This window comes from Phoca vitulina, unplaced genomic scaffold (genome assembly GCF_004348235.1).
Source record: "Phoca vitulina isolate PV1807 unplaced genomic scaffold, GSC_HSeal_1.0 scaffold9, whole genome shotgun sequence".
NCBI lineage: Eukaryota > Metazoa > Chordata > Mammalia > Carnivora > Phocidae > Phoca > Phoca vitulina.
In genome coordinates, this window is record NW_022589712.1 from 39,056,707 (window position 1) to 39,070,400 (window position 13,694).

At 37.9% G+C, this 13,694-nt stretch overlaps 1 protein-coding gene across 4 annotated transcripts in view; it reads right to left on the reverse strand.

Annotated features, from left to right (window-relative positions):
- Nucleotides 1–13,583, reverse strand: part of NKAIN2 (sodium/potassium transporting ATPase interacting 2) — a 972,957-nt gene extending 959,374 nt beyond the window's left edge. The window contains exon 1 of one of the 4 annotated variants that reach the window (XM_032407952.1): nucleotides 11,019–13,582. In XM_032407952.1, coding sequence (XP_032263843.1) covers nucleotides 11,019–11,051 — 33 coding nt within the window. In that variant the 5' untranslated portion in view covers nucleotides 11,052–13,582. Of the gene's footprint in view, nucleotides 1–11,018 lie in introns of all 4 variants that reach the window. The other 3 variants (XM_032407949.1, XM_032407951.1, XM_032407954.1) reach the window with 3 other exon arrangements.
- Between the last annotated feature and the right edge of the window lie 111 nt (nucleotides 13,584–13,694).

The following is a 13,694-nucleotide window of genomic DNA, read 5'->3' on the forward strand; positions in this document are numbered from 1 at the left end:
TACACTCTTCCATTCTCACCTTTGTTCTACCATTTCTCTTTTTATTTTATTTTATTTATTTATTTATTTATTTGTGAGCTCTATATGGGACCAATGTGGAGCTTAAACTCATGATCCCGAGATCAAGAGTTGCATGCTCTACCAACTGAGTCAGTCAGGCACTCCCTAACTAACATTACTTCCTCCTGGAATTCTCTTTTCTCCAGTCTTTAGTTATAGAAATCTTACCTATCATATACCAGCCCTTCATACCTTGCATGATCAGTTTATGAAGACATACCTGATTACTTCCCCCAAATCCCCTTAGTACTTCATTCTTACTTTTCTTACAGTTCTTATCATTCCATATTATACTGTACGTATCTATACATATCATTTAATCTCCTAAACAAAGGCCTAGTTTGCTTACACTATCCAACTCAACTCTGCTCCTTCTACCTTGTATTATACACACACAGACAAATGCACTCACATATGTGTCTATATCATCTTTACAATATATTATAACTAATGTATATCAAGTATATAGAATCTCCTAAAATGTTTTTTACAAATTCATAATAACTGAATTAAATTTGCCAATAAGTAGAACATCTTGATAAAACAGTAAACAAAAAAAAAAAAAGGAAAGGAAAAATTTATCAGCAGTTTTCACCTGAGTTTCATGTACCAGGTTGAGAAATTTGTGAATCCCCTCAAGTTGTATGGGTATTTTCTGGTAAGAAAGTTCATAACTTTTAATAGATTCTCAAAAGAGCCCATCATGCACAAAAAAAAAAAAAAAAAAGGTTAAAAAGTACTGCTCTGGAGATTTGAAATATAAAGACAGAATTCACTGCATTATTTACATTCTAAGAGAGCCTTTAAATAATGTTATAGCAATTGTAGTAAAAAAAGCTAGATAATATGAATTTGAAAGATATGAATTCACATTTTTTAAAAATGGCCCAGTTTACATCACCATTTATTTTTCACCAACACTGATCTTATTTATAGTAAGCTGAAATGTGATTTTACAGTACATAATGAACAGAGAACAGTAAAGCATTTTTAAGTACTACCACATTAAGCTAGTATAGTTTCGTAAATAAATAAATAAGGTTGCAATTTAAACTAATCTTCAATTATTACAACCACTAAATATTAGATCAATCCATGATAGAAACACAGCTTGACATTCCTTTCAGCTAGACCATATCTTAACTGTCAAAAGGGAGAAACATAACACTTAATTTACTCAGCACATGTCAGTACACTGTTCATGTGTGGACATTTCATAAATCCTTCTTGATGAAGCTGATTTAGTAATTACTTAATTTCCTCCCACTGTTCATTAATTCATTCATTCATTTTGAAACAATCATAACTGGAACACAGCATTGCAGTTTAGAAATCAACTCCAGGTTGATTCCTGGAGCTCTACTGGGTCTTCTCCTTCTCCCAACACCCCATGGCAGAGCCCAAAGCATAGCTGGTTCTCATCCTCTGACAGTAATGGGCCCATCTAGTGCTGCATTCGAACCACATCAGAAAGACTTTCAGGGAGATGTATTTGGTAAAAGAAGATATTTTTATGTCACAGAATTACTTTTCAACCAAAAAGTTAACATCCCTCCTGTAAACTGAGATCACTGCCTCTGCCTCAGTAATTTTGCTAATACCCCTCATCCATGTATTACTATTAAGGTTCAATATGTAACATTCTTATTCACATTATGAAAGATTAAATTTAAAAATGGGCCTGCATGCAACAGAACTATTTTGGCATGTAAAGTCTGCATCACACTGCTATAGAGATCTCAAAAAAAATTTATTGGGGCTTATGTCTCTCTATTTAAGGGACAACCTAATATTTTAGGCTGCTATGGTACTTAATATAACCCTAGAGTCAAAGTAAGTGCAATAACATAGCAATCATCACTATCTCATTCTTGTGAAAAGAAAGTGAAAACCAACAGATTTCCCTGAAGAATTAAAGTAAGAGAGGCATATAATTAAAGGTCACTAAACACTGTTATTACAAGATTTACATTTACTAAATGTAAATTGAACTTATGCCATTTGCCTGAATTTTAGGACAGCTTTTTTGAGCAAAAACAAATCTATTCCAAGACAGTCTATAAAATGGTAAAATGGGAGAGCAGTGTCCCCTATATCTAAGAGCCTATGGGGCTTCCCAAGAAGGTTGTAGATAAAACCAGAAATATGTTCTTGAGAAAACTCATTAATGAATTTGCAGTCATCTTCACAGACTTCACTAGAACATCCTTTAAAAATGTATATATCAGGGGCACCTGGGTGGCTCAGTCGGTTAAGCGTCTGCCTTCAGCTCAGATCATGATCTGGCTCAGATCATGATCCCAGGGTCCTGGGATCAAGCCCCACATCTGCTCCCTGCTCGCCAGGGAGCCTGCCTCACCCTCTCCCTCTGCCTGCTACTCCCCCTGCTTGTGTGCACTCACTCTCTCTCTCTAATAAATAAATAAAATTTTTTAAAAATGTATATATCACTTTAAGTAGAGTAGTATTACTTGCTTTTTAACTGCTAGACATTCGGAACCTAGCCAACTTTCCCCAACATCTCCCTCCTCCCTAACCCTGTCCTTTAGAAGAAAGAAGAAAATTTTATACCAAGCCAAAAGAAAAGCAAAACTTAGGTTCATAAATGCTATTGAACAGCCATAATTTAACTACCATCCTTTGACTGAAGAAAATGGAACAAAATTTTATGGAAGATGGACAAAAATGAAATTTCATTAATCCCTATTTGATAAGGGTAAGAAACACATAATCCTATACACAGCTCCAATATTTTAGAAAATCACAATCATCGGTCCACTATCATCAAATTTTTGAGCAAGCTTTATTTTTTTAAGGTCTTTTATTTATTTAAGTAATCTCTACACCCAATGTGGGGCTCAAACTCACACCCCAAGATCAAGAGTCCCATGCTGTTCCGATTGAGCCAGCCAGGCACCCTGAGCAAACTATATTTAAAAAGGAGGAAGCGGGGGGAAGACCCAGAGCTCTTTACATACCACTTGTGTATAATCAAATCCACAACTGCTTCTAAAGTTTTCAAATATGTAGCTCGCTCACTGCTCCCAATAACTGGAGTTAAACAATCCACAGACCCTGATCTCATCTCTGCACCTGAGAGAAATCAAATGGAGCAAATAGGTAGCGTCTGGATATACCATCTCCTATACGTCAACCATTCCCTAATTTATAGATTAAGAGAGTGAGGTCAGGATCACCGTGCCCACAGGGATGAATTATGACCTCCAGGAGCAAGCTGCCTCCCACCAACTGCAGGCGCCATAACAAAGAAAGTGCTCCATGCCAAGGCAAGCCAACAGAGCCCTTCTGGGGTAAGATCACAGAAGGCAGCCACTACCAGGCTGTAATGTTCTCCTTGGGGCCTGTAAAAGTCTTCCCCACTTCTTGTTTCCTAGTGACATCAGAGACTGTCCTTTACAAAAATAATATTCCAGGAGATCTGCCTTGTATATCTCCACGGCTGGAAATCCATATAGTCTCATATGAATTCCCTACCACTGAACATTTCAGAGATAATACTGACCCATCTATCATTTGACACAGGGCTGTCAGTTAAAAGATTTGAAACACCTCCTTATTCTGTTGTGTAATCAGCATCATACAGATGCATACAAAGACTTCTGTTAACAGAAGAGATTTGATTCCTCCATTCCAGTCTAAGACCTGTTTGTTTTCAAAGAACACAACATTGTTGGGGCTTTTAAATGTGTTACTGTTTTAGAGTGTGTGCATTGATTAGGAAACAAAAGTCAGTATGAGAACTCCTCACCGCCAGCCTTGCAAAGACAGACATTCAGGGTCCGATGCTAGAAGAGCAAGCTTGGTTTTGGCTGTAGGGTATAAGCACTGCTCCTCACCCACAACTTTCTTTTTCTTTTTCTTTAAGATTTTTTTTTTTTAATTTGAGAGAGAGAAAGAGAGTGAGCAGAGAAGGAGAGGGAGAAGCAGACTCCCTGCTGAGCAGAGAGCCCAATGTGGGGCTGGATCCCAGGACACCAAGATCACAATCCGAGCTGAAGGCAGACGCTTAACTGACTGAGCCACCCAGGCACCCCTCACTCATGACTTTTTTTTAATGTTCAGTTAGCCAGCATTCCCACGACTTTTAAAAGAAAGTTCTTCTGTAGATGCCCTCCCCCAGGTGTTCTAAAGTTCCAAATATCCTTGGGAACCTACTGCCACATGCCCCCTTCTTTGTAGCATTAGTAATTAGACCTGACTGAATTTCAAAGTTAAGGGTTGTGATTTTAGTGGCTGAAACATCATTTCAAGAAACTCAAGTAAATCTATGAAAATAATAGCCAAGTATCTGAAAACAAGGTCCCCTTCATTTATTTGAATTATGTGATAATAATATTTGATATTCTTAAACATCTTTATGTATTACTATTTGTTAAATACCTCTTAAGTAGATTGAGTTTCCATACTGAATTTTTAGCCTTTAAATATTGTTTAGATAATAATTTAATATTATTAACTTTTAGACTGCATCATTAGCTAAGAGTAATATTTCATTAAAAAGTGCTTCTGAAAATGCTAGTTCCATGGAAGATTAATAGGGGATATCACGAAAAGAGGTCCTTGGTTCATTGCAAGCACTTTATATGTATTTGCAGAGTTAAGTGGAATTAAGCAGGAATTTCTTTCGTGTAGGACTTCTAGGAGCTGCTAGGATGTGCTGTGACCCCTCAGGGGTAGGAAAGAGGCTAAAGCCTGCAGCATCCACAGCTTATTTAACCTCAGAGCTCATGTTCAACAGAGCATTTCGCAGAACTAGTGCCCATGAACAGTTTTAGAAATTCCCACCCAAAGAAGGACTATGCCGACTGGTTTGCAAAATTTAACTCCTAATGAACCTTCAAGTAGGTATATCAGACACACAAGCATAATGTTTTATTTCAAATGATTTGCACCTACTGTTATCCTCCTTATTTTTACAGCCCTCCAAAATGATGGGTGGGTGAAGAAAAGAAATGTTTCTACAAGAAATTGTTACAACTGTAACTGGCCAAATGACATATAAACAGCCCATAACCACTCTTACTGTGACTCAATGAACAGTCCTGGAAGATTAAACTATTAATATGTACAAAGATTTTCTAGATACCAGAAGTCTGTGAAGCTCTTTCATACCTAAACTTTAAGTACATTTTCTCCCCAGATACTCCTCAGCATCCTGTAGGGGAAATGGCTCAGGAATGATTTGCCCCTATTTTTCAAATGAGAAAATGACAGTCCATTATTGAGCGGTCCAGTACAGAAGCACTAGACGGAGTGTAGAAAAATCTGCCCTCACTTAGTTCAGTGCTTTCCCGGCATACCCCCTCCTCTCCCTCTCTCCCCCAGAGTTGTACTTGGCGCCGTGAGAAGCTATTCCAGAAATTCAGACTGAGGGGCTAGGTTAGCAAAGAGATGTCTGCTCCAGCATGACAGGCAGAGAGTGTAGAGACTAGAGGAACCAAATCACTTTCAGATTGTTCTATATCTCTATTCACTGCAAAGACACAAGCGCAGTGAAAAGACCTTCCATTTCCCTTATTTAAACTTCTGAATAGGACTAAGCTAGAAGTCAGAAATAGACACACTTGGTCCTGAAGAAGTCTTTGTTCACATAAATAACAGGCCAAAGGAAGAATGAGCTAATTATCTAGTTCGGTGGAAAATTTTCAAAAACAAGTTCATGTATTCAGGTAACACCCTAAGTGAAGACCTATGTTTTAGGCCAGTAGTTCTCAAAGTCTGGTCCCTAACCAGCAGCATCAATGTCACCTGGGAACTCGTGAGAAAAGCAAATGCCAGGTCTAGGGCCACCCTGAGACCTACTGAATCAGAAACCCTGGAGTGGGGCCCAATGATATGTGTGGAAAAAGCCCTGCAAGTGATTCTGATGCACAATCAAGACTGAGAAATGCTCTAAAATACTCAAATGTGCATTTCAAATAACCTATTACTCGAAGCCATTTCCAACAACAGCAATTTTTAACTAATATTCTCACCAAAAAGTCATCCTGATGGATTTAGGATTGGGACGTATTTAAAAAAAAACAAAAACAAAAACAAAAACAAAGAACAGGCAAATAACATTACTCTGCATTAACAATTCATCAGAAATTCGTTTAACAAAGAACAGAAATTTGAGAAAAACAAATACATTCTGTCTTCCATAAAAAATGTTTTTAAAACTGATATATCAAAGTGTCAAAGCCCATACTATGTGCTTATTTCTCAATGACTGGCCTGATAACACAGTAGCTGTTAACTTTTTTCCCCACCCTTAAGCAATCACAGAAACACAACCTCATGATGAGGGATCACTTCTCTAAGGCAGAACTACAGGTGTGTGGTGCAGTGTCAGGGCAATACTTGAAATCTAGTGGGAACAGCAAGGGAAGCTAACTGTGCAGGGGACAGTGTCTCCTTTTATTCCGTAGACCATACACAAGCCGCTCCTAGCTACGGCACCCCTGGTCCACCTGGGCCAGTCAGGTCTGGGAGAAGCCTGGCACCAACACCCCTCCCTGAGCCTGCTTGGTCTTGTGTTGATTCCTGGATCAACCAGGAATTAGCAGGTAAATTCTGTCTTTGTTAGGAAAAGAAACATAAATTACAATATCAGTTTGTGATACATGGAAGGGATTTGGTGAAGCACAGTGACAAGACCACAATCTGGCTTAAAGTGGGACAGAGCTGGGTCTGAGTGCAAGCTCTACCACTCGCTAAGAGAGGGACTTAAGAAAGTTGCTTAAACTTTCAGAGTCTCCATTTTTTTGCTTCTGTAAAGTGAGGATATGAGTATCTATTACCTATTTCATAGAATTATTGGAAAGGAATCAGTGAAAAAAACACATTTAGCATTTAGCCCAGAACAAGCTTCCAGTAAATACTAACAGCTTCCATTATTGTTTAAGTATTTTACAAAGCTAGATTTTTAAAGCATGATAAATTATAAAAGCACAAATTTTTTTCAAAGTACACACAAAGTCAGTTTATCGTAACTTTTCAAAAAGAGTTTCTACAAGGATCAAAGTTAGCATGTGATCCATAATTGATTTAAAAGGTAAAAATTAGGGGTGCCTGGGTGGCCCAGTTGGTTAAGCGACTGCCTTCAGTTCAGGTCATGATCCTGGAGTCCCAGGATCAAGTCCCGCATCGGGCTCCCTGCTCAGCAGGGAGTCTGCTTCTCCCTCTGACCCTCCCCTGTCTCATGCTCTCTCTCTCTATCTCATTCTCTCTCTCAAATAAATAAATAAAATCTTAAAAAAATTTTTTTTAAATTAAAAAAACAAAATAAGGGGCGCCTGGGTGGCTCAGATGGTTAACTGTCTGCCTTCAGCTCAGGTCATGATCCCAGGGTCCTGGGATCGAGCCCCATGTTGGGCTCCTGACTCAGCGGGGAGTCTGCTTCTTCCTCGCCCTCTCCCTCTGCCTCTCCCACTGCTCATGCTCTCTCTCTCTGTATCTGTGTCTCAAATGAATAAATAAAATCTTTAAAAAATAAAATAAAATAAAAGGTAAAAATTATTAGAAGTCACCTTATTCCCACTCTGGGTTGAAAAAAAAAAAAAAAAAGAAAGTCAGTCTATGGTTTCCATTAGACTTACTGTTACAAATATTTTTATTCATTAGGCCCAGTGCCTGTTTTAGAGTTTAAGCATAAAAAGAAAAACGCTATGTTCAGGAAGATGAAGCAAGTAATTCCTTCAAATAGTAAGAACTTGCAAATCTAAATACACCTGAAATAGTAAAAAGAAAAGAAACCCAGTTTATAAATTTCATTTTCTACCTTAACCTGGAGAAAGAAAACAACATAATTTTATCTTATTTCTTCATAGTGTTTAAAAATCCTTCAATTTCTTGGAGTTGGTAGGAACAAAAGTCTCATACACTTTTATTCTCATTCTATATGTAGAAATTATCTAAGTGTTAATACAATATCTGTTTCTATTACTGTTACAAGGAAAAAAAAGGAACCCTAGATATATCGTATCTTGATGGACCATGTATTTTATTATTTTGAAAATAAACAATAATCAAGTTTTTCTGGGGGAAAATGGGGGCCAAAATTGGAAGAGTTTCATGATATAGGTGAAAAAATGGAATAGAAAGGAAATAGAAATATTTCTCATGTGTGTGTTTGATTTTTGACATTTGGGTGTTATAAGTCATGGAAATAGAAAATTTTCCATTATTAGCAATATTAGTTTCAAAACTACTTTTGGAAAAATTACACTAAGCTGAAGCTGCTTAAAAATTCTACCAAATAACATAACTGAAGTATATCCTTTGAAATTTTAGCCATTAGTTTTATATATACAAATACTGAATGTAATTGATGCCACAATTCTAATATATTTATTTCCAGTATAAATCTAGAAGTGTTAAAATGTGCTTCTGTGTCAGATTTTATTTTTGTCAACCACACACATGCACAAAAAGGAAAGAGAATCATAAATAAAGACCTCCTATTTCAAGGGAGTTCCTGGCTGCCATTCTGAAATTCTTGATTGGGCAAGTAGAGAATTTGACCCCAAAATAAAGCAGGATCAGAGGGAAAAGGAGGTAGCAATGCCTATTCACATTTCTGGGCCACTGCCCACTTATGGGCCCCATGCCAGAGATGACTCTGGCATTCTGCACAGGGGATGCTGCCCATCCAAGCCTCTATTGGAGAAAGCAGGGGAAAAGCTCTGTACCGATTGGTTCCTTGAAACTTTAAGTATACAAAAAAAAAAAAAAAAAAAGAGCTTTGCTACTTGGTTTGTGAACGGAGAGAGAGCTGGACACTGGAAGGAGTTTCTGTATCTTTCTTGGGAAACATTAGAGCAGACTAGTGCTGAATTACAATGAAAGAATAGATTTAAACAAATATGCATACATACACACAAGGCAATGTTGGGATGCAAAAGTAGAAAATATTTGAAAAGAAGAAAGTTCTTTTACAACTTAGCAAACTCTTAGCATATTTTTACATCATAAGTTTCTGACACAGCAAATGGAAATTGTTAGTCTTCTCCCTGGGTTAGATTGGTTAATTATCACAAGATTTTATTCTCAATGGCATGTGAATCTAAAATTTTATATTGTCTGAGTAGGGAGGTTCTGTGGCAGGTAAAGTTCTCAACTTCTGAAGAACTTTCAGACGTGTCAAAAGTAGCCAAGGAAAATCATAATTCCACCTGCATTTTTCAAGTCACTTCATGTAATGCTTTATTTTTAAAAAAGTAATGAAAGTTTACGTAACTATGAACACTGCACAAAGTCATGAAAGGCACTAATGACATATTCCATAATTATAATAAGATTTTTATTTAGTCTATCTATGCACTCACGGCTTTCTTTTCTAATAAATATGTACCTCTGAAAATGCCTAGTAACTATCTGTGCAGTAGAAAGTAACTGGTCATTCTAAAGTCAGTTTCAAATGTGCTTCTTCACACAGCTGTACACACATGTGTACGAACACAATTCTTCTTTGCATCTGCTCCAAGTTAGCAATATTTCATAAAGTACATGGCAAGTACTTCAAGTGTTAATCTGAACATAAATCTATACTTTCAATAGGTTGTGGCACATATACTTTGTTCCATAGAGGAATCTGATGTACAAAAAAAAAGGGGGGGGGGGGCAATGTTGAATTTTCTTACTCCAAAACAAAGCTGTCTTTTCAAACTAAAGTAAGTTATGGTCTTCCATATTACAACTAAGTGATTTTCACTGGGGATTATCTGAGTAATTTTTGCAACATTTAGATAAAGTACTCTTTGATTCAACCAAACGTTGAAGAACAAAAAAACAAAAACAAAATAAAACAACTGAAACATTTTCTCAAGCTGCTGAGTTGTAAATAAGAAGTTAGATTGTTATTATCCTGCACCACTATATCCAACACCGCAAATGCAGTGACGAGTTTTGTTACTATCTGAAATCTTCAGTTTCTGAGCATTAAGGACAGCAATGATAAAAAGAAAATTACCTTCTTGAGATTAAGAGCTTAAATTTTGGATCATACACGGAACAAATCTGTTTCCAGAGATCACACCCCGTTTTCATCGGAATCACCCTAAAATCTGAAGTTGGAATAACCATACATCTCAAAGATTTTCATTTATGATACACGGAGGCAGACACTTTTTCATAAAATGGAAGTTTTGTATTGAATCCTGTGGTATGAAATTCTAAATTCTTGTCTCAAACCGATTTCCTGACTTTTAAAAGAATGTATATTTATCCACACTTGTAATCTGCCAAATATTAAACTAAATGCATATTTAATATAATTAAAAGCAAAGATACAGAATCCTGACAGGTAAATTTCTCTGGCATGTTTGTCTCTGTCCCTCACCTGTTAAACGATCAAACACTGTGTGTGCTCTGGTAATAACCTGATGAATGAGGTTCCCATCTCCAGCATACCAACAGCCACCTCATCCTCTACAAAGGTCAACTGCAACTTGACGTAAACATAAATATTCCTTTAGGTCTAATTAAAATAGAGATATTCTACTTATGTAATTGGAAAGAAATGTTTCCAGAAACTTAAAGTTACTTAATAAAGAAATCTAATGAAGTTTCTGTCCTAGACTATCTTTGGCTTCCATTAATTTCAATAAAGCTAAGATTTATCTGCACGACTACCAAAAAAAATGCCCAATTTTTACAAAAATGCACACTAAACACTTCAGAAGTAAACAAAACTGGGTGAACTTCTGTGTCAATCAATGGTACATGAGTTATAACTTACTCTGGAAACATGGCTACCTATAAAACCACTTCTACTCATAATAGCTCAAAGACACAAAGAGTTTCTAAAGATCTATCAAGAGCAAAGGAAAACATATACACCCACCTATTTTGTGTGTGTGTGTGTGTGTGTGTGTACAGTGCTTTGCAATTATTAATTTGCAAAGAAATTATTTTATTTAAAATCAAATACTATATTTCTAAGAAGCAACAATTACCAGGAATCTCTGAGGTCCTTTAAATGTGATCATTTCACGTTATCAAAGCAATGAATGTTCTTTGTCCTTTGTTTTTTGTTCTGCATCTGCATTAACATGGCTGCTAATTATGTTAGCCTGGTGGCACATAAAGTCTGAATGGGAAAAATCACATGATTGTTATAAAACTTCCTTATGATTCAAATGTATACTCGCTTAGACTGAACACTCCTATATTACAAGTACCTCTATTTTGTTAGAGAACTTAGCTCTGATTCAGAATTTCTGTTCCATAAGCGATGTAGCACTTCTCCAATACACCGTCGCATATATGCACACACATGAACAAAGACACATACACACAGAAATCTTTAGCCTTATCATGCCACTTTGTATATTTAGCTTTCTCATTTGTATATTTAGGTTTTCCCAAAATTGTTAAGTTCTTGAGAAGTTTGTGTTCATCACACAAAATGCCACATAGATCTAATGCCTACGACTGCCAAAATAAAGCCCTACTATGCTAAATGATTAAAAGTTAAATCACATTTTAAAAATTTTAAATTGAAAATAGCATTAGAATGCGCTTACCCACCCACTCATTCTCACAGTTTTATGATTTTACACAGTGAATCAGCAAATGTATTCTTTTCTGAATCATATATGAACATAGGAATGTTTTGAAAATGTTTACACAATTTGGCATACTTGGCCTAACCAGTGGTTTAACAAAGTAAACTCTCCCATTATTCTGATTAGCTTTATCATTAAGAGTAAAAATCCTTTATTGCAAAAATTAAACGAGTATGTAGCAAAAAGAAATAAACTGGTTTATACATCACTGAAAAAAATATTACATTCTTAAAATTATATTTATAGTTCCACCTTCTTTTTCTTACAACCAAGTGCCTAAGTAATTCACAGATCAAAATACGCATCGTGAGATAACTTTCCTGGGGAAGAAAAACACCCCAAGGCAATATGCAACAAAAAGCACTGCTTTAGCTATATAGTAAACAAAACAACAAAAACAATAACAACAAACACTCCTGGGCTTCAAGACGACTGATAAACAATGAAGACCACTTAAGGAATTCTTCCATCAGTTTCAACAGCAAATCCTTGCTCTTTTGAACACTTTACTGGTTGGGCTCTCAGAAATCTCCTTCAGTCTAGTAGTCCTTTCAGCCTTTATGAAACAATTGTTAGAAATGTGGATGGCTTTTCAGATTAATTTATACTTTCCAAGGAAAGCTATTTGATAGCAGGAGTGAGCAACTACTCCTACCTCAAATTAACCACTTACAGTGGTATATTTTTCATCTATAAACTATCCTCAGCCCCTCCTATTGCCCTTAGAGAATTTAAATTCAGAGACTATGACGTGTTCCATTACTGGCTTCTTGCCTCTTTGCAAATGTACAACATTCCTCAAAAAGTATCTATAATTTTCCATCCTATAGGATCAGACAACATGTCTCTTCCAAGAGCAATTACACACATATTGTAAGACAGAATATTTTTCTTTAGAATTGTGATTTAAAGGCTACTGATTCAGTTTATGGCAGTGGTGTTACTGAGTTTATCTAAGTATTTCTCTTCAATCTACATACTTTTAAAACTCAACGTGGCTTCTAGATCAGACTGCTGTAAAGATACCATCTGCCCTACATAGTGGTCTATTAGAGCATTATACTTATAAGACAATATATTCCTTGAAAAATAACAAACGTCAGTGAAGAAACAAAGATACTGAAAAAAAAAACAGTATTGGAAGAAAAGTCAAAAATTCCATATCTCTCTGTTTTAACACCTGTATAGTAAATTATATGACAACCACGTTGTTAACAGTAATAGGAATGCAAAGCATAAAGGAACAGGAGATACATCTTGCTTTGCTTAAAGAAATTAAAGACAAGTTTAACCCGCACCTGCCAAACTGTCTTCAGAGGAACAGAAATAGGTGGGGGCGGAAAGGCTCACTTCTCCTGTACCCCACAGTGCCTCTCCCTGAAATCATTTTAAATATAGGCAATATACCTGTCACCTTTTCTCTTTTATTTTTCCCTTCCATTCTAATCAATGGCAGACCCTTTACTGCACTCCCCAGCCCAGTATCTCAAAGGCACATTACAGAATAAGAGGACCCAAGTGTCACTTACCAGTTGCATGCCACAGATAAAGATAAGCGTGCACCTGCCGCTGCAATAACCCATGGTTTCCGAGACCCCTGCCACAGCCAGACTGTCCCACGTCGGCCACCGTCGAGCCCCCACTTTATCCAATCAGATCGCGGGGAAGGACAGGCAAACCTGCCGAGGGCTCGGGGGCTCCGGGCTGCTGCTGCCAGCGTCCTGGGAAGTGACAGGCATTAGGACCTGCTGGCGCGGCGGCGGCGGCGGCGGCAGCTCCAGCCGCGCCCGCCAAACATACCTTCACTCGCTCGGTGCACACGCCGCGCCGCGGGCAGCACCGCCCGCGGAGACGCGCCCGGGGCCCGCAGGGGCAGCAGCGGCAGCCTCGCAGCGCCGCCGCGCCTTCAGGCATCTGGCCGCGAAGTTTCGCCCCCGCCGCTCCTCGCGCCGGCTCGCCCCACGCCCCCCAGCGCGGCCGCCGCCCGACGCGCGCTCGCCCCGCGCTCTCCGCGCGCCGGCTTCGGGGGCGGCAGAAGCGCGCGCGGGGCGCTGCCCGCCTCCC